The sequence below is a fragment of the Gossypium hirsutum genome, chromosome A06 (assembly GCF_007990345.1).
Source record: "Gossypium hirsutum isolate 1008001.06 chromosome A06, Gossypium_hirsutum_v2.1, whole genome shotgun sequence".
Lineage (NCBI taxonomy): Eukaryota > Viridiplantae > Streptophyta > Magnoliopsida > Malvales > Malvaceae > Gossypium > Gossypium hirsutum.
This window is the reverse complement of record NC_053429.1, coordinates 54525931-54548224: the sequence shown is the minus strand read 5'-3', so window position 1 is coordinate 54548224 and position 22294 is coordinate 54525931. Positions and strand designations below refer to the sequence as shown.

The 22294-nt window shown below is 34.4% G+C and overlaps 1 protein-coding gene across 1 annotated transcript; it reads left to right on the top strand.

Moving 5' to 3' along the window:
* The first annotated feature begins 15632 nt into the window (after positions 1-15632).
* On the top strand, positions 15633-17810 carry LOC107963150 (uncharacterized). The gene is made up of 4 exons (XM_016899730.1): positions 15633-15835; positions 16034-16126; positions 16915-17033; positions 17731-17810. Exons 1-4 carry the CDS (start codon positions 15633-15635, stop codon positions 17808-17810), a joined length of 495 nt encoding a protein of 164 aa, XP_016755219.1.
* The last annotated feature ends 4484 nt before the right edge of the window (positions 17811-22294 follow it).

Below are 22294 nucleotides of genomic sequence, written 5' to 3'. Positions count from 1 at the left end.
TAAGTACGTTCAAATCTCGAATTTGAACTTGAAACTTTATAGATTTTCTATCTAATGATAATCTTGCGATCAAATAAACGATTTTTCTCAATTTTTCCTCAAAACTCTTAAAAATATTGAAGGATCTTGAAATCTTTTATTCATTCTTGCGTAAATGCCATTTGAAGGACCCGTTTGGTACCTCGGATCAAATTTGAACGTGAAGAATGTTGCTCGAGATCCCAGTGGCAAGTGTGTGTTCTTTTACAGGCGAACAGGAGCAAATCATACCTCAGAATAAAGCCACACGAGCAGTCACATGGGTATGTGGGCCACCCATGTGGACCACACAACCTCTCACTCAACCATGTCCCCCTAGAACCTGAGGTTATTTTGATTCTCACACGGCTTAGGACACTCTACACGACCGTGTCTCCCCTGTAGGTTGATTTTGATAATACCACACAACCATAGTCTATTACACAGCCTAGACACATGACCGTGTACCCTACCCATACGGCTCGGTCACAAGACAGTGTATCCCCTATTTCTCAAATTTTACAGTTTTTGCCTAAAAATTTTAAGATTTGATCCGCTTAGTCCCTGAATGATTTCTAAACTATTTTAGTGCTTTAATTTATTCAATTAAGCCTCTGATAATATGAATTATGTTAGAATCCATGATTTGATGGGTTGATTTAATATGAAATATATATATTTGCATGAATTGTAAACAATACATATGTCTATTGTTTTGGAGTTGTGATTGTATGTATAGTATGCCTTATGTCATCGTTAAACCAAACACATAAAAAGCATGATTTTTGCTACTGAATTGATCTGTCACAAGCATATTAATTTTTATTGAATAAAATCGTTATGAGCATATTGTTTGCTACTGTATTGTTCTGCTAAAAGCATATTAAATGATACTGTATTAATCTATTGAGCATGTCATATTGCATTGCATGGGTGGGACGTTATGAACGGAAGAAGTATTGGCAGTTTATCTGCATTTATTTTGTTATGTACCCACAACCATAAGCAGGTTCCATCCGCAACGGTCTTACTGTGTACCCATAGGCATAGGCAGATTTCACTTGCGATGTCTTTGCTGCGCATCCACAACCTTTTGATAGCTATTACCTGCAAACATGTTGTGCATCCATGACCATTGGTAGATTTTACCTGCATTATTTTTGTTGTGTATCCACAGCCATAAGCAGATTCCATCTACCCCATTTTTTTGAGTCCACAACCATTGGTAGTTAATCTGCAAATCATTGGTGGTTAATCCACAATTTAGTGTGTAGGTGATTGGAATTTTGGGGAACTTCCATTGTGGTGTGTAACGGTGGGGTAGGATCTTATTGATAAAATCAAAGCTGTATGGAATCTAGGAAAGCATGTGCACACAAACCTGGAATATTTTGGATGACATATATACATATATATATATGGATGAGTAACCTGTGAAAGTGATATTTTGAAATTGTCGTTGTAAGTTCTATGATATTATGATGGTTAATTTGAAAAAATGATACTTTCAACTTCTATTGGATTGCGATTATTCTGTGTGTTATTATTTAAAATGTCTTACTGGTTATTTGCATTGATTTTCTTATGATTGAACTCACACTTAGCATCAGAGCTCACCCCTATTTATTTCCAACCTTATAAATAATCCCTCAGTTTAGTACGCGAATGCGGCATCCAGAAGGTCTAGACCCAGCTTAATTATTAAAATATTTATATTTAGTACTTGGTTTTTTTATATATATTATTCAGACACTATTTTATTAAATTTTAAAATGTGGTATGGGACGGAATACGAGGCATTACCTAACTTTAAACTCATGCTTACAAACATTTTTGAGTCACCATAACTCTGCTCAAATTGAAACTTTTTCAATTTCTACTTTAAACTTCTTATCATGGGCCTAGAAGCCCCAAATCGACCATGGGAAATATTTCGGGATCAACCTGAGCCCTTAAGCCACCTATGGAAAATTTGTCTTTGAAACAGGGCACACGCCCGTATGGAAGCGCAACACGCCCGTGTGGCCATTTCAACATGGTTGTGTCGATGGCCCTTGTGGCTCACACGGCCTAAGCAATATAGGGACACGCCCGTGTCCTCCACCTATGTGGAATAAATTCTAAATGCACACCTACAGGGGTTTTCACACGGCTTGGCACACGCCCGTGTCCCTGGCCCGTGTCCTTCACACGGCCATGACATGCCCGTGTCCTAGCCCGTGTGCAAAAACATGGACATTATGTTTCTAATGTCAACATCCCCAAAATGTCACACAGCCAAGGTACACGCCTGTGTGTTAGGCCGTGTCCTTCACACGGCTGAGACACACGGTTGTGTCTCTGCCCGTGTGTTTATTATCATGCATACTGACTTGAAAATTTTACATGCAGGGGACACACACCAAGACCACACGCCTAAAAGGGCAGACCGTGTGTCACACACAGCCTAGACACATGCCCGTGTGTCTACCCGTGTAGACAATATAAGGCTATTTATCAAGCCTCTTTGCCACCCTTACTTACACAACCTACACAAAAGCAACCAAAACCATTATAAGACTATCTCATATAACCAAATCAGCCACAATAGACAACATTCCATTTGTGTATTTCACTCATCTATAAAAAAATAGCTTTGTATATAAATCAAAATGAATGTTAGTCGTCATTCAAGGCTTAATACAAAGTGAAGGATTTATCCTGAGCCAACACATTTGGCCAAATTAATAATAACCCAAACCACAAGCCTAATTCCCTATTCATGCCATATTCAAAAATATAAATCAAATTATACCGAATGCATCGATTGATAGTGTGATCGATATCTCTGACTTCCATTGATCCTTGAGCTAGATTTGCGGCGCTATAAAAAAATGGAAAAAGAGAGGGAGTAAGCATAAAGCTTAGTAAGTTGCACATAAATAAATATACAACATAATTTTACCATTCATCGTCAAGCATCAGAATACACAAATAGGCATGAGCAAAACTTACTCATTAATATTCACTACACGTCATATAGCATATATTGAGCTCACATTTCCTACATACCAAATAGATACTTGTACCACTCATAACACTGTCATACTTTTCTCATTAACTTTAAATCATAATTTTCACCATTGAACCATTTGGAACATTATCGGATATTCTATAAGCCTCAAGCATGGGGTAAGTTGCAGATGCTATGTCCCAGACATGGTCTTACACAAGTTCCAGCATATTTGTGCCGATGCCATGTCCCAGACATGGTCTTACACTAACACATCTCGTAGACGATGCATGTCTCAGACATGTCTTACACTGGCTTACGTCTCAAGGCTGAAGCATGTCCTAGACATGTCTTACACTAGCACTCGTCTCAATGCTGATGCCATGTCCCAAACATGGTCTTACACTGGCTCTCATAATGTGGTCGTTGCATATCCCAGACATGTCTTACACTAGCTTACACAAGTGACCCAAACGTCATGGCATGAATATCCGATTTATTTTCTAAGGTTTATTCGGGAATTCTACTATCTCTATTCTCATCACATTCTCTCATTTCCACAATCAAGAAATTCATGCTATAATAATTTCAATACAATTCAAACACATATATTATCAATGTAGTTGTATTATTTACATACAACTTACCTCGGATTACAAAATGTGGCAACTAGTCGATTTAGTCGATTTGCTTGGCTTTTCCCCGGTCTAAGTTCAGATTCGATATTTCTTGATCAATAATAACAAAATACACTTATTAGTCACTTTATCAATCTAGGCACTCTAAAATCCATACTTGGGAAAAATGACCAATTTGCCCCTAGACTTTTACAAAATGACCATTTTACCCCTAAGCTCGAAAATTGATTTTTATCGAATTTCTTCATATATTAAGCCTAGAAGAAACCCTTTCTACTCTTATAGCAACTCAAAAGTCCCACTATTTCACACACTTATCATCTATTTTACAACTTATGCAAAATAGTCATTTTAGGTGTTTTCATGCTAACACCTTTCACAAAAGTTGTTTATAAGACACCCAAGACTCGTTTTCTTCCATAAAAACTTAGCAAACATTACAAATCCTTTCATGGAAAAACTGTAAACTTTTAATCATTTTGCAAAATAGTACCCTCATTTGAAAGCTTATGCTTCAAGGGTCTCAAAAATGCAAAAATCATCAACAAAGGGTATGAAAATCACTTACTTATGAGTCAACTAAGTAGCTAAAATTTAAAGCTCCCAAAAGCTCTATTTTGCTGGTAAAATCGGTGAAGAAGGAGAGGTGAAAGAGATGATATCATCCTTTGATTATTTGATTTCTACTTTAGTAAAAAAGTCAAAAATCAATTACCTAACATTGAAATTTTTAAATTCATTGTCCCCTATGGCCGACCACCCTATTTTTAAGGGTCTAATTGCACTTTAAAGGCCCCTAATGTTTATTCCCTAGCTATTTGACAACTTTAGCTATCAATTCAGGACTTTTGCACTTTATACGATCTAGTCATTTTTCACAATTGGGCTCACAAACGCTAAAATTACTTCACCAAGTTTTTCATGCACTTTTAAAAACATGATATAATATCAAAATAATAATAAAATAATTTTTATGACTTCGGATTTGTGGTCCCGAGACCACTATTCTGACTAGGTCCAAAATTAGGCTGTTACATTACCAAAATTTATAAGGATAAATTAATTTTTTTTTAAGAATTTACTAATATTTCTAAGGATTTCATTAGAGTCCCATAATTAATCAACACATCCAACCCTTTACCAAGTTGATTGGGAGAAATATTGGGTTTAATGCACTCCTTAAAAAGATTCAATTGTTGTGGAAACATAATAATCACATTCAACTTATGGATTTAGAAAACAATTTTTACCTTGTTCAGTTTCTTGATAAAAAGGATCTGGAAAGTGTGGTTATAGGCATACCGTGGGTGATCTACGAGCACTATCTATCTATTCAACCCTAGAATCCCTCAATTTCCATTGATAGGGACGTGTTTGATAGCCAAGTAGTCTGGATTAGGCTACCAAGGCTACCAGGATGCTTCTACTCAGAATGCATTATCAAGGCGATAGGACAACTTGTCAAGCTAGTGGTTAAAATAGATATGAATACTTTGTAGGAGAAATAAGAGGTTTTCCCAACTTGCTATGAGCATAGATCTTAGGAAGCCCTTTATTTCAAAGATTAGGGTGGAGGGAAGGCTACAAATGGTGCAGTATGAAGGTTTGCCTAATATGTGCTTCAACTGTGGTTTGTATGGCCATGGTGCAGATATTTGTCGAGAAACCCAGGCGAGTGCTTCGGTGGATGAGGTTGAACAACTGGAATTGGAGGTGGTGAAGGACCCTGTTCAAAAGTCAGTTGAGGAAGATAACTTTGGGCCATGGATGTTGAAGGAGCGCCGATAATAGGGAAGGAGAAGAGAACTGGCGAATGACCGAAAGGAAGTGGCCAGAATGTTGTGGAGGGTTGTTCATGGTTTGCGACTCTTAACAAAATATATTTGGAAAGAAATCTCGAGATTTAGGGGGAATCTACAGAGAGGCAACCAGAGAATTTAATGGATTTGGCTCAAGTTGCACAGCTAAGTGGGAATAGAAATGAAGTGGTGGCTAAGGTTATGGGGGCTAGGGTTTTTGCGGGTAAAGGAAAGGGTAATAGTAAAGGAAAATGAATTGGATTTGCTAGTTAGCTCAAAGTGGCTCTATAACACCTCTTACCCGTATCCGACACCGAGATAAGGTCTGAGGCGTTACCGGACTCAAACATAACCAATCATACAAAACTGGGTCATAAAATTTTGCCAAAATTAAAATCATTTATACACAGCATATTGTCCCTTATGCGGGCCCACGAGGCCCAAAACATGCATTTGGTGTGGTTTGGGACTAAACTGAGAACTTTTAGAACTTATACAACACTTAAAAAAATTTATTTTGGAGGGTCACATGCCCATGTGGGTAGGCCGTGTGGTCACACACGCCCGTGTGGCTTGGGACACGCCCGTGTCCTCAACCCGTGTAACTCTCTGTTTATGATGTCATCAGCAACTAGGGTCACACGGCCAAGTCACACGCCCATGTGCTTAGGCCGTGTGGTGAATTAAATTCCAAAAATCTGGTGCAGACTTCACATGGCCGGGGCACACGTCCAAGTCCTGAAGTTATGTCCTTCACACGGCTGAGACACACAGCCGTGTCTTTGCTTGTGAGGCCTAGAAAATGGCTACTTAGCAAGCCATTTGCGACCCTTAATTACACAAACACATACATGACTTCAAAAGCACTTAACATAGCATAATTGAGCACTTAAACATACACAAACAAGACATGATCATGATCATTTCATCTTTATTTATACATGCATAAGACTTCATATTTGGTCAAGCCCGAACTTACCAATTTTCATGCATTAAGAATTATAGGTTTACTTCCATTTTACACATTTAGACCTTAGTTATCATCATACCAACACATCTCAATTTAACCATCGAGCATTCATCACTAATCACATAACCCATCACATACACACATTCACTAACCATATCTCAAAGACATAGGCACATTCATAATCATGTAATCAACATAAGCCATCATTCATGGCTATATACAAATTGGACCATAAACCACTTTAAGCCAACACATTTGGCCACATTAACAATGACATAATTAATCAAAAGACAAAGTCCTTATACATGCCATAAACCTAAAATACTTGCATTCACTCATACCCACTTGATAGCTTGATAGTGTGATGGCATCTCCGGCGGCCTCTAACCCAAGCTAGCTAAATTAACCTATAAGAGATGGAAAAAGAAGGGGAGTAAGCTTCAAAGCTTAGTAAGTTCATATGCAAATAAATAAAAGCTTTTAACATTCATTTACTTTATCCTTCCATAAGGGTATTATTATTGCAGTTTGCATTAAATCTCATGATTACCACTTACTCATTCATAATGCTTACTCTTTTATCTTACAAACACCAATTGTATGTCTTGGCATTAGACTAGCAACCATAATCTCCCCATTATAGCATATCACATTATTAACAAGTTATTTCAACTCACTTAACAACATGCACTGTGACAGCCCTAAAATGACCCTAGTCGGAAAGCAGTTTCGGGACCGCTAAACCGAGTCACCAAATTATTTGAATGTGATATTTATTGTCTAAAATATGTGATTATGAAGGTGTGAAAGTTTTAGGCTTCGATTTAGTAAATTGCATGTGAAATTAGTCAAAAGGACTTATGGGTGACATTTTTGAAATGTGATAGGCTAATCTACAAGGACTAATAGTGCATGTAATCAAAAGGGAGGACTTGCATGTCAATTTTTCCCCCCTAATATGTAGTGGCCGGCCATGAGCATGGGTGGACAAGATGTTATGGCTAAAAACATGTCATAGACATGTTGTGTTGGTGCATCATGGGCGAAAACAATAAAATAAAGTTAGTAATAAAATAAATGGAGTTGCATGTCAAATATCCATTTTCTAAGGTTAGTGGCCGGCCATGCTTTGAATGGAATTATTGTTTTTTTTTTGTATTTTAATTGTAAAATAAAGCTTAGTGGAATGTTATTATAATGGTGAATTAAATAATAAAAGAATTTGGTGAAAAGAACAAGGTAGCTCTTTTGTGTTCTTTTTAGCCAAAAATCAAATAAGAGAGGGGAGAAAAGTCTAAAACCATTCGGCACTTTGATATTCTTCAGGAGGTGAGTTTCTTGATTAAAATTTGATGGAAATTTGATGTTTTTGGGATGGATGTTAAGCTAGTTAGGCAACCAAAGGTTCAATATTTTTTGTTATGTGGTTATATGTGCATTTCGGCCATGGTCTTTGCTTGAATTTGAGATTTGTAATGTGATTTTCCTAAATTGTCTATGAATTTTTGGTTGTTGATTTCATGGTAATGGTATATTGAATCCATGATTTGAATCCATGAAAATTTAGTAAGGTTGCATTTGGCAACTTGCTTGGAATTATGAAATGATGTCCAAAATTTGTAATTCATGCTTAAATATTGAAATAGAGCTTACAATTAATAGAACCATGTAATAATTGAGGATTTTATGTGTTAAATTTTGGATGTTGGAGTTTTAGCTTTGAAATAGTTGTTAGATGAGTTATAAAGTACTAAAAAATGGAAAGAGAAAGAGCTTAAGGCATGGTTAGTATTCAGCCATGATGAGAAGTAAGAAAATTATGTTTGTGGTTATAAAAGATTTTGGGCATTCGGCTACTCGAGGAAAGATGAGAGACATGCTTATATGCTTATATGCGTATTACCGAACAAGATTGTGAATAATGATACTAATAAAATAGTTTGTAAGTTATTAATTAGGGTTTTTGACATAGATACTTGTAAATAAGACAAATGCTACATATTTGGAACCCTTACATGGTATTTCGGCTTTAGTTAATTATTTTAGAAATTGAAGCTAAATGTTATAAGGAATAAGTGTATTTCTTGCTAACCGAATTATAATATAATCGAATGTGGTTTTACACAATAGTGATGTGATAAGTTTAAATTTGGTTCATTAGCTCAAGAACTCAAGGAAACAAAGTCGGATCGTGGAAGAAGGGAAATTGGTCGAATAGTCGGAATTGACGTACATTAGCGATCGAGGTAAGTTTTAAGTATTAAAGCCTATAATGTGATTGAGTATGATATGTTAAGCACATATTAAAAGAATCATAACTCTATTGTAAATTTTTATGCATATAGCCTAATGGCTATTATGAAGTATAGGTAAGTTATTGATATGATATGTTGCCAAATGGATATGATATTATGAAGTGCTAAAAGGATATGTCAGAAGAGTAAATTTGTGATAAACCTGCTTAGGACAGCAGCAGTAACATGAATTTAGAAAATCACCATAAATTGTTGGAGTTTAATTAGAGGCTGAATAAATTATGAAATTAAAGCTTAATGAGTCTAGTTTCTTATAAAAGAAACCGTGTAAGAAAATTAATTTCCGATAATGAGATATTTAAAGTTGTGTGAGACAGTGCAGAATGACACTGTAATCCTCTGTTCTGTTTTTAGAAAATCATTATAAATTGTACAAAATTGGTTATAAGATAAAATTTATATGCTTAGACTCCTTAATGAGTCTAGTTTCAAATGAAATCAAATACAACACATTTTGAATTCTGTAAAATGAGAAATTTGATTCATAGTGAAGAGTGGTCAGATTAGTCAAACAGTGAAATAGGGGAAACTTTAAGAAAAATCTGGTATTGATTGGCCAAACCTAAAATTCTGGAAATTTTATGGATGGAAGATATACGAGTCTATATTCAGGAAAAATTAACGGCAAGTGATTTGGAGTTTTGTAGCTCCGGTTATAAATAATTTAGTGACCATTGCTCAGGAAAACAGCTCGTAGTGAATATGTGATTTTGTTGTAAACATGGATAAAACTTGTTTTAGTTGCTCATAAGCTAGTGATTAAACCCATACTTGAATTCTAAATCGTGATATTGTAAGCTTATGAGTATTCTAATATGAAATGATAGTATGGCGTAAAATTGAATTATTCATTGGAATGTGAAAGTGTATATATGTGATAAGGTCGAATGGCCAATGTGATGAATGTGAAAGTGTATATATATGTGATAAGGCCTAATGGCCGATGTGATGAATGTGAAAGTGTATATATATGTGATAAGGCCTAATGGCCGATGTGATGAATGTGAAAGTGTATATATGTGATAAGGCCTAATAGCCGATGTGATGAATGTGAAAGTGTATATATGTGATAAGGCCGAATGGCCAATGTGATGAATGTGAAAGTGTATATATATGTGATAAGGCCTAATGGCCGATGTGATGAATGTGGAAGTGTATATATATGTGATAAGGCCTAATGGCCGATGTGATGAATGTGAAAGTGTATATATGTGATGAGGCCTAATGGCCGATGTGATGAATGTGAAAGTGTATATATGTGACAGGGCCGAGTGGCCAACGTGATGGATGTGAAAGTGTATAAATGTGATAAGTCCCGAAGGGCAATTGTGTCAGTACTATATCCGAGTTAAAACCCCGCAGGCTTTATGCGAGAGTATTATCCTGATTAATGTCCGTAGGCTTCGTGCTCGTACTATATCCGAGCTTTAAAGACCCGACGGCTAAATGCTAGGATTCAAGTAAGACTTTGATATTGAGTATCTGCATTAAGTTACCATCAAATAAGTATTATGTATTCAAGATGTTCAGGTACGTATTACTTACTCATCGGTGGAGTGATTTCGAGGTGAATTATCAGTATCAAAGAGGTAGGTAAATGTGATTAATATTATAACTCCAAATGTGAGAATGTGCTTTGGAAATATTTGACCATCTAGGTCATTATTATTCGAAAGTATATATGTGGCAACCAAGTGTTGCGTTTAATGATATTATAGATCGAGATGAAGCTCTAGATTAACTTCATCGAACAATTGAAATGAATGACCAATAATAGTGATTGAGAACACTTTGTCTTGCTTAAAACTTACTAAGCATTAAATGCTTACTCCGTTCTTTGAATCTCTGTTTTATAGATTTTGGTTCGTCAGCTATCGGACTCGGGATTATTGAAGTCGAAGTCGCCCACACTATCAAAGCCCTTTTGGTACACTTTTGGTTGAACTCTGAAAATGGCATGTATAGGACTACCCTTTTTGTAGTGGGTCATGGACCCTTTGGATTTGTATAATTTTGGATAGCCATGCGAAAATGGCTTATATATGTTTGAGCATAATGTTATAATCATTTGGTATGGATATGGTTATTGAGAGGTGTGGATATGCTTAACAAGAATTGGCCATGGGAATGGTTAATCACTATCATAATTTGTGCTATTTATGCTAAAAGGGCTAGTTGAATCATGGAAACTATGAAATAGGTAAAGTCTACCTTAAAGGCAGATGTTGACAGCAGCAGTGATGTAGATTTGGAAAATCACTAAAAATAGTAGGAATAGTATTAAATAGTGAATAAATTATTTAAATGAACCTTGATGAATCCACTTTCATATGGAAGAAACGAAACAGTCATATGAGTGGTATGTTAAGAGATAATTAGGTTTTCGTGAGACAGGGCCAGAACGGTTTCTGGATTCCCTGTTCCGACTTTGGAAATTCATTATAAATTAACCAGAGATAATTAGGAGTCATGCCATATATGTATAGATTCCTCTCTGAGTCTAGTTTCTATAGAAACAAATGGCATCAGTATTGAAGCCCTTTACAGAGAGATATCCGAATTGTAATGCATGAAGGTCAGTGTAGTCGCACCCTGTAACAGGGGAGACTTTAACTAATAAACTGTACTAATTGGCCCGACCAAAAATTCTAGAAATGTAGATGGACATAGGAGTCTAGTTTCAGGGAAAAATCACGAAACTGATTTTCGAGTTGTGAAACTCAAGATATGATTTTTAAGGTGACAGCGACACAGTTAGCCAGCTGTCTGGAAAAATTTAAAATGGACTGCGATAGTAAGCGAATTTAGTCTGTGAACCCCTCGTGTCCGACTCCGGCAACGGTCTCAGGTACGGGGTGTTACATGCACATCATTTACAAGTAATCATAATTTCAACATATAGATTAACATTCTTTCACATATCTATAGCTCACTTCTCTCTATATTTTCATAATGACTTTAATCGACGATTATGCTTGTCTTTCCTTTTTCCCGTATCCATTAAATCACAGGTTAAGTATGTACACAGTACTATATCACAACTCAATTAGGCTCATAAGCCCAAAACATGATTATTTTCAAATCTTATCATACATTCATTCATCATAAATGTAGATCATTAGTCACAAGATTATCAATATTTCACAAGCATAACTTTCTCCTATGCATTTTTACCACATATTCATAGTATATCGAGTCATTTACTCATGAGTTATAAGTACATACCTGTACTAACTCATAACACATTTTCATATTTTCTCATCATTGACTTACTTGTCAAATAACCCACTGATTTACCCGTTGAACACTTGGAATACTATCAGATACACAGATAGCTTGCACAAAGTGCTTCATACGTAGCCACATACTACCTCATATAAAATATCACACATTGCTCGCTCTCGAGATAATCACGGGCCTACTCACATAAGCTGACAGTTAGGACATAACTACACGGGCATCTCACACTAGCTGACAGGTACCTGCAACACATGCTGGGCTACCTAGCCACCGGTAGGACATACATGACTAGCACTTGAATTCACATAGTCAAATATACACATAATCTCATGAGCTCATAATCACATAGTTTCTAGTGACATGTCACTAGTATCCTAATCTATTCCTAAGGTTCAAACAAGATTTTTCTCGATGTCACATATTTGTCGATCTCGTTCATAATGTCATGCTCATAGACTATAACGTCATTCATACACTTGTCATAACAATTAAACATAGAGACTCATACATTAATAAAACATTAAAACATGATATAACATTGCATTATTTACACATGAACTTACCTCGACACCAAAAATAGCAAAGAGGGACCTAACCGTCAATTACTCATTTTTCCCTAGTTCTAGGTTCGAACCTCGTTTTCTTTGATCTATAATATCACATTTAGCTCACTTATTAGTCACATTATTCATTGTGACCCAAAAATTATATTATGAGAAAATTACATTTTTGTCCCTAAACTTTGTCATATTTACACTTTTTCTCCTAAGCTCGAAAAATGAAATTTATTCAATTTATTCAATTTCTTCAATTCCCAAGCCTAGTCGAACCTCTTTTATACTTATAGCAGTCCACATTTTTCATTAAATCACACTTTTACTACATATTTTATAACTTTTATGATTTAGTCCTTTTAGGCATTTTCACCGAAAATCACCTAGTAAAAGTTGTTTCTCTAACCATAAACATGCATAATCTACCATTAATCATCAAAATACACAAATTTCTAACATGGTTCAAACCTAGACTTTAACTATATCTCAAATTAGTGGTAGAAATAGATAGATATTGTTACGAGGATTTCAAAAACGTAAACATCATTAAAGGGGCTAGAACAGGCTTATAATCGAGCTTGAAAGCTTGAAAAACGCTAGCCATGATTTCCTCTTGAAAATTTGCACAAGGAGGAAGATGGACAAAAATTGGCTTTTAATTTTGTTTTTAATTCATTTAATTGCTAAATGACCAAAATGCCCCTAACTTAAAAATATTCTATTTCACCCATTTCATGTCCATTTTTGTCCAAAAAATAAAAAAATGGTATAATACCATTTAAGAACCTCCAATTTAAAATTTTATAAAAATTAGAAACCTCTAGCTTTCAGAACTCAAGTTTTGCTCTTTTTACAATTTAGTCCTTTTGACTAAATTGAGTGCCCAAACGTCGAAATGTTCTAACAAAATTTTCACAAAACAATTCCATAAAATTGTAGACCATAAAAATATAATAAAAATGAATTTTTACTATGTCAGATTTGTGGTTCCAAAACTACTGTTCCGACTAGGCCTAAAATCAAACTGTTACAGGCTCAATAGGTTTTGAAAAATGTTAATGGCTCTAGTGGGCCAGTGGGTGTGGATCCTGATAGCCTATTAGGTAACAAATTTGAGCTACTTAATGTTGCCACTAAACTGGACAATGGGAAGCATAAGGTTGTTCGGCCTTTGGATGGCGACAAGGTAGAGAGGCCCAAAGGGAAGGAAAATAAGACATTTTTTTTTGGTGGGCACGGTCGAGGTAATTATGACTCGGAGACCTCCTTAGCCTTTGAATTTTGGCTCCAACGGTGTAAACCACCGGATGTGGCGTTGGGTAATTTAGGAAATTTTACGGTGAAGGTGAGCACAGCTATAGAGGAAATTATTGGGGCAATTGATAGTTTTGTTGCGTATAACGACAGTGATGGAATGTTCACATCGTGTAGTGAGAAGATGGATGCAAATTTTGGAGGTAATGTGGTTATTTCCTCATGATTTTTTTGTTGTTGTGTGTTTTGGTACTTTGGTTTATTGTTTCTAGCTATGAACACAAAAATTATATTCTGGAATTGTCAATGAATGAGTCATCCTCGTTTCCATAAAATTGTTATTGAATATAGGCGGTAGTTTAATCTGGATATTTTCTTTTTTTTAGACTTGAATTAGTGGTGTTGGAGCAGATGGGATCATTGGTAAGTTGGGGTATGCTAATTCCTATAGAATAGAAGCTTTAGGTTTTTCTAGAGGAATTTGGATTCTCTAGAAGGATACCGTTTTAGTAGATATTGTGGCTATGCACTGTTAGGTGATTAGTTTGAGAGTTAGTAACAATGTTTGCTCAACTGATTTTCTCTACTCGGTGTTATATGCGAGTCCCCATATTTCTTCTAGGAGTATGTTATGGGACTATCTCAATTTGTTTGCTTTGAGTGTTGAGGGACCTTGGCTGCTTGTGGGTGATGTTAATTCTATTCTGGATGCCTCAAAGAGGTTAGGAGGATCTATGGTCGTGCGTAGAGGTTGCAATTTGTTTCAAAATTTTGTTTTTATATAGTTTTTGGGATTTGGGTTGTATCGAGTCCAAGTTTACACAGAATAGTGGAGGATTATCTCAACGACTAGATAGGGTGATTTGTAATAAGGAATGGGATGCGATTTTTCCTAATTGTAGAGTGAGGAATCTACATAGACTTAAGTCAGATCATCGATTCATCTTTGTGACCTTGAATTTGATGGGGAATAATGGTAGTCGCACATTTTGAAGTTTGGTTAGCTAAATGCTTCATGGAGACTTTTAATCTTTGGCACGTCACAATTAGAAGGGGGATGACTCAGTTGTGAAGAACTTGGAGAGGTTTCACTCTATCGTTTCAGATTGGAATAAGAGAGTGTATGGAAATATTTTTAAGCATAAAAAGAAACTCACTGCTGAACTCAAATGTGTTCAACGTGATTTGGAGTTGAGATCTTCTGACAGGCTTTGCAGGAAGGAATTGGAGCTTAGATAGGAAATTGATGAGGTTTTGAAACATGAGGAGATTTTGTGGTTCCAAAAATCTCGTGCCATGTGGCTTGTTAATAGGGATCACAATACAAAGTATTTTCATAGTCGTACTTTGACTAGACTGAGGAGTAATAAGATTGAAGGCTTTAAAATCAACAAGGATTAGTGGTGCTTTGAGGATGATCAGTTGACGCATCATGTAGTGGGTTTCTTCACTAATCTCTTTTCTACAAATGGTTCAGCCAATTGGTATTTTCCACGTAGAGGTTGGTTTTCTAGCTTGTCCCTGATGGATAGAAATGCTCTTGAGTAGGCTGTTTTAGATATTGAAATCTACAATGCTGTGTTTGGAATGACCCCCTCAAAGCACTTGGAGTGGATGTTATCATGCTAAATTTTACCAGTTGTATTGGGATATGGTTGGTCTTTCAGTTTGGTCTATGGTTCTTCAAGTTTTGGAATGTTAGTTGATGGATCCTCTTCTTAATCGAACCCTTCTGGTTTTAATCCCGAAGGTTCTTGGTCCCGAATGAACTACACAGTTTAGGCTGATCAGTTTATGCAGAATACTCTACAAGATTATATCCAAGATAGTGGTTAATAGATTACACCCGTTGATGGGGTATCTTATTAGTCCTAATCAGGCTAGTTTTGTGATGGGGCCAAATATTGCTGATAATATTGCTATTTCACAGGAGGCAATCCATTGTTTAAAGAAATTTAAGGGTAAGATGTTTGGGATGGCTTTGAAGATATATTTGGAGAAGGCCTATGAGCGAGTCTGGTGGGATTTTCTAGAGGATACTTTGATAGAAGTGGGGTTTCCACTTTTATTAGTCAGGGTCATTATGCATTGTGTTTCTTCTTTTTCGCTCTAATTACTTTGGAATGGTACTCTTATAGAAGAGTTTAGGCTTTCATGAGGAATTTTTCAGAGGGATCCATTGTCGTCATACTTATTTGTTCTCTATATGGAGAGGTTGAACCATCTTATTGAGGATTCCATGGTACAATGTAGGTGGAAACCACTTCGTTTGTCTAGGAGTAGGCTGGCATTGACACACCTTTTCTTTGCGGATGATCTGTTCCTTTTTGGGGAGGCTGATAGGGGGCAAGCTTACTTAATCAATGATATCCTGAATTTTTTTTTCCATTTCTTGGGGCAAAAAGTCAATAAAAGTAAGTCCCAAATTTTCTTCTCCTAATGTTCCTCTTGATATTGTGAATAATATTTGCAATATAGTCAGTTTTAAACATATGGATAATTTGGGTATGCCAATGTTTCATGGGTGAGTCGGAAAGCAGAACTATGAGTTTGTAGTGGATAAAATTCGAAGAAAGCTCAATGGATGCGATGCAAAGAAGCTTTCTCTTGCGGGTACGATAACTTTAGCTAAATCTATTTTGTTAGCTATACCAAATTATTTTATGGGCACTATCCACTTGCCTATTTTCATATGTCGAGAAATTAAGAAGCACACTATTTGGGGATCTTATTTGTTAGAACTAACTTGGGAAGATTGTTGTCGACCTATTGAGAGAGGGGCCTTGGACTGCGGAATTTAGTTTATCAGAATAAAGTTTTTCTCCTCAAACTCGGCTACCAATTGTTGACTAATACAGAGGCGTTTTAGGTTTGCATTCTATAGAAAAAATAAAGGATGGATAGAGTTCTACTGGCATCTATTACACAGGCCAATTTCTCTTTTGTTTGGAGGTCTTTATCGAAGGTTTGGCCTAAGGTTCTAAATAATGTCATATGGACTACTAGTGATGGTAGAATGATTAAATTTTGGAATGACATTTGGCTAAGATTGTATAGACCACTTAGAAATTTCTATATTGGTACATGACAACTAGTCGATATATTATGTGTTTGTGATGTTGTGGACAATACAGGAGATTTGGGATGGGTTTAGTTGAGGAGATGGCTCCCTGGTTCGATCCTAACTTATATTGCAGCGATGATTCCTCCGTCATCATCAAGTGTACCAGATCAGTTGATTTGGAAGTGGAGGGTAAGTGATAAGTTTTCATCCAAGGAAACATTTAAGAATCTATACCAAGTTGATTCCATTGGCTTGTCTATTCAATGGAATATGGTTTGGAAGGCGAAGACACCCCAACGAATAAGGGTTTTTCTGTGGCTCATTTAGTATAATAGGATCTTAACTAATGGTGAAAGATTGATAAGACATATGACTACTGACAGCTATTGTCTTCGATGTAGATGTGGGGTTGAGACGAGTGTCCATATGGTGAAGGATTGCCCCTTTCCACAGGTAGTTTGGATGACATTAGTACCTAGTTAAAGCCAGGTGTTTTTCTTTTCTCTATCTCTTGAGGATTAGCTGAAATCGAATTTATAAAATGTTACTACTTGCTTTGATGATGGGATCCCTTGGAATTCTTTATTCTCTATTATTTTTTGGCTACTTTGGAAGAATTAGAATTTGTTTGTTTTCTCGGATGGTCATAGTTGTGTGTAAAAACTTGTGGATAAAGGCACAAGTTAGATGTGGAATGTTTTATCTTCGAGATCCAAGCCGTCTTTTTCTTATCCAAGGGAAATAGCTTCACATTGGTTGCGCCCTGAGAAGGGTTGCGTTAAACTTAATAGTGATGGTGTTGTATCCTCTCTAAGGAATTGTGCCTCTGTTGGAAGTGTTATTAGAGATGCTAATGGGGACTAGCAATGTGGTTTTACAATGACAGTTGGAGAGGGTACTATATTTCAGGTTGAAGCAAGAGCGATGCTTAAAGGGCTTTGCTTGGCATGGGATAAAGGGTTCTAGAAGTTAGAGTTGGAGTTGGAGTGTGAAAATGGCTTGTTGGTTGAGACCATTCTTGCTGGAGGTGTTGCGGATAGCAGGATGATGGAACTAAGGCTGCTAGTTATATGCTTATTCGTCGTTGGGAAGTTTGTGTAAGACATATTCCTTGGGCTTAGAATACTGTGGTAGATCAATTGACAAAATTTGTAAGTCCAGAGTTTATAAGTTTTAATTTGATGGAGGATCCCTTGCTGTCGGTTAAGAAGCTGGTTATGGTGGAGTCCAATCTGTCTGGTTTGAATTAGAGTGTACTTTTGTCTCGCTGTTGTTGTTTTTATTTACTAAAAAAAAATTCTAAAAATTAACAACACATCTAAGCCTTTACCAATAGTTTTAAGACTTTACCAATAATTTTAAGACCTTACTAAAATATCTAACGATTCTCTATTATTTCTAACAATTTACCAAAATATCTAATAATTTATCAGTGTTTATATTTTATTTACTAAAATATCTAACAATTTACTAGTAGTTATAATGACTTACCAAAATTTCTAAAAATTTACCAATATTTCTAAAGATATCATCAGCTTTTCATACTTGATCAATATATCTAAGCCTTTACCAAAATATCTAAGGAATTACCATTATTTCTAATGATTTGCCAAAATATCTAAAGATTTACATGTATTTTTAAGGATTTCACAAAATTTCTAAACCCTTTAATACTGTCCCATGCTCGATCAACACATATTATCATTTACCAAAATTTCTAATCCTTTACTAATATTTCTAAAGATTTATTACCAATTTTTTAAAGGATTTACCAATATTTCTAACAATTTCATTAGTGATCCATACTCGATCAACACATCCAAGCTTTTACCGATATTTCCGAGTATTTACCAAAATATCTAAGGATTTCAAATAAATTCAAATAATTTACCAAAATTTCTAAAAGAATTAACATAATTTCTAAATCCATCATTAGTGTCCCTTGATCAACACATCTAATTCTTTAGTAAAAAAATCTAAGGATTTACTATTATTTCTAACGATTTACTAATATTTATAAAAGTTTTCCAAAATTTCCAAGAATTTACCAATACTTCTAAATATTCATAAGTGTTCCATACTCGATCAAGATATCTAATCTTTTACTAAAATCAATCATTAATCAAAAGATATAACATGGCGTGTAAAAGTCCTAAGAAGCCTTGGAAACAAGAAGAATCCACAACCCCCTTCAAGCAGCTCTAATTTTCCTTCCAAGAATTAAAACTTAATAAGAAAAAGTTTGAAGATGATCCCCACAATCTTAAAAGATTGTTAAAACTCTTTTAAAAGACTCAAGAAAAATTCTTGAAAAGAAAAACTCAAAGAGAATTTATGATACTGATGAGAGAATGATAGCGGAAGAGGATCATAAGTTTGTCCAAGTCGCGGATTTGACTTAGGGCTGTAGACATTCGGAAATAAACTTGGATTTTGACAGAACCTGAAACGCAATTGAATCCAAGTAAAATAAAACAATTAAAATAAAAACTAAGATAAATAAAATAAAACAATAAAGAAAAAAAAATGATAGATGGAAAAGATAGAACGTGGCATGTAAATGTCCTAAGAAGCCTTGAAAACAAGAATAATGCACAACCTCTTTCAAGTGCCTCTAATTTCCCCTTTAAGAAATAAAACTTGGCAAGAACTAGTTCGAAGATGACCCCCACAATCTAAAAAGATTGTTAAAACTCTTCTAAAAGAAAACCCAAAGAGAATTTATTAAATCAAAAGAGAAGTTGAATAATAATAAATTGTTCTTTGTGTACAATGTAAAGGCCTTTATATAGGCTAGCTAAATAAATCTAAATAAAATTCTTACGTATACTATAACTCTAATTAACCTAAACAAGAAGTAGTTTTAAACTAAATTTTCTTATTGACATAAAACTCCTAAATAACTTAAAATACTTAATAATCATAAAAAAAATTGAAATAAAAAATAAGAGCTGATAAATAAAATATTGGGCTCATATATAATAAAATTTAATCCTAAAACTCGAACCCAATATGATTTAAAATCAAATTAAAAGCCTGAAACTCATAATTCCTGTCATAATCTTGTTCAGAAATTCTACTCGCAGTCTTCACTACAATGGTCATAACTTGAGCTCCCAAATTCAAAATTGAGTGATTCAAAGTGTGTTTCAAAGCTAAGAGATAGATCTTCGAACACCATGAGACATCTTAACCAAGAAATGTCTGGATCTCATCCAAAAAATCGTCGAAAGTCTGCTGATTCCTCAAACTTAAAAACTGACAGCTTCAGTGAATGGAACTTAATAAATTTCACCCATTTCGTGCATGTATCATTCCTCGGTTCCTTAAACAGATTCATCCTCACATATTACCTTTAACCAAATCTTGGTTTGATTTGTTTGGCCTTTGATCTTATTGTTAGGCCATGAGGTAGTGTAAGTTCATCACGTCCATGGGTCTGAAATTGGGTCTTGAGACTCGTATTATTACCCAAATTTCTAAAAAAAGTTAACAACACATTTAAAATTTTACCAAACTCTCTATGACGTTACCAATATTTTTAAAGATTTACCATTATTTCTAATGGTTTACAAAAATATCTAATCATTTACCAATATTTATAAGAACTTATCAAATTTTTTAAAGATTTCATTACCATCCCATACTCAATCAACACATCTAAACCCTTACCAAAATTTCTAGTAATTTATCAAATATTTTGAAAAGTTAACAAAAGTTGTAAGATTTTTCCAATATTTCTAAGGATTTCATTAGTGTTTGAGACTCGATCAACACATCTAATCCTTTACCAATATTTGTAATGATTTACCATTATTTCCAATAATTTACTAAAATATGTATGGATTTACCAATATTTATGATGATCTACCAAAATTTCTATGGAATTACCAATATATCCAAGGATTTCCCTAGTGTCTCATACTAGATCAACACATTTAATCATTTACCAAAATTTCTAATAATGTACTAATTTTTTAGAATTTTCCAAAATTTCTAAGTTTTGACCAATATATTTAAAGATTTACTATTATTTCTAACGATTTACCAAAATTTCTAATGATTTCATTAATATCTCATACTCGATCAACACAACTAATCTTTTACTACAATTTTTAATAATTTACCAAACTTTCTTAAAAATTAAAAAAAAAAGCTAATGACTTGGCAATATTTTTAAGGATTCCATCAGCCTCCCATACTCGATCAATACATCTAAGACGATTTATCAAAATTTATAAAGATTTATCAATAATTCAAAAGTTCTACTAAACTTTTTAAAAACTTACTAAAATATTTAATGATTGACTTAAGTATATAAAGATATACCAAAATTCCTAAAGAAAATTCTTAAAATTTTAGTATTAATTGGTAACCTATTAAGTTACAAACTTTCCCTAATGGAATTATGGCATATATTATTAACAAAAAAAATTTCTAAAAGAACCCTAAAAAATTTTAGTATTAATCGGTAACATTTTATAAGGAGTTTATGTCGCTTTTGGTTATGTTGCCATTATGACACATATTATTAACACTAATGGTTCTTATAATGCACTTGGTTTAAATGTTGTGACTTTTAATGGAATTGCATATTAGTTCTAGAATCTTTAAACTACTTAAAGGGTCAAATTTTGATTTAATGTATTTTTTACCCTGAACTGATACGTTTTACATTTATTTTAGTATGTTAAACTTGTTGGTATTGCTTTGGTGTAGTGTCTAACATGTTTGGTAGGCATGATCGCATGACTTCGTGCATTTTTTTATTTTTATTTTTTATTTTTGGGCTTGTGTTTTTAGATATGATAAATAAATTGGGCTAAGTATACATTTCTAGGTGTATGTCTCGAGATATTCAAAGTTATTAGTTAAAGTTTGCTTTAAGAGAGACAAGTCTTGAGACATGCGACTATGTATCAATATATTAACTCAGGTATTAAGATTTAGCTTTCAGATTTTGTATTTTGAGCTTCCAATTAATGTTTTAAGGCCCACGTAAGCTCAATTTTCATTTGTAATGATCAATAATGCTTGTGATGATTATTTGCATGATGTTAACTCACATTTAAATATGTTTTGGCTGTACGATTGAGGGTTAACATATTATTTGGCCCCCAAAGTTGAACCCAATTATCACTTTAATATTTAAAGAATTTTTTAACAGTTTTATACCTGAAGCTTCCAACTTTGTTATCACTTTACCCCAGCCATTGACGATGTTAATAGTGCATCGCGTCACTTGATTCCTATTTTCTTAAAATAAATTAGGAAAAATGAGAAATAAAAAATAGAAAAAAATTCAGAAAATTTTTATTTTTTAATCAGAAAAAATAGAATTATATAAAATTCCCATAATTAAAAATATTTATTTTTATTTCTAAAATACATAAAATTCAAAAAAGAATGAAATAAGAAAATGTCAAATAAATTCAGAAAAATATCAAAAA

Excerpts from the sequence above, each read along its gene's own strand:
- LOC107963150 (XM_016899730.1), top strand. The coding sequence starts at position 15,633 with ATGGGGTATCTTATTAGTCCTAATCAGGCTAGTTTTGTGATGGGGCCA. Across the intron at positions 15,836-16,033 it reads GATACTTTGATAGAAGTGGG|GTGGAAACCACTTCGTTTGT; the intron begins GTTTCCACTTTT and ends GGTACAATGTAG. Across the intron at positions 17,034-17,730 it reads AGTTGATTTGGAAGTGGAGG|TTGGAGAGGGTACTATATTT; the intron begins GTAAGTGATAAG and ends TTACAATGACAG.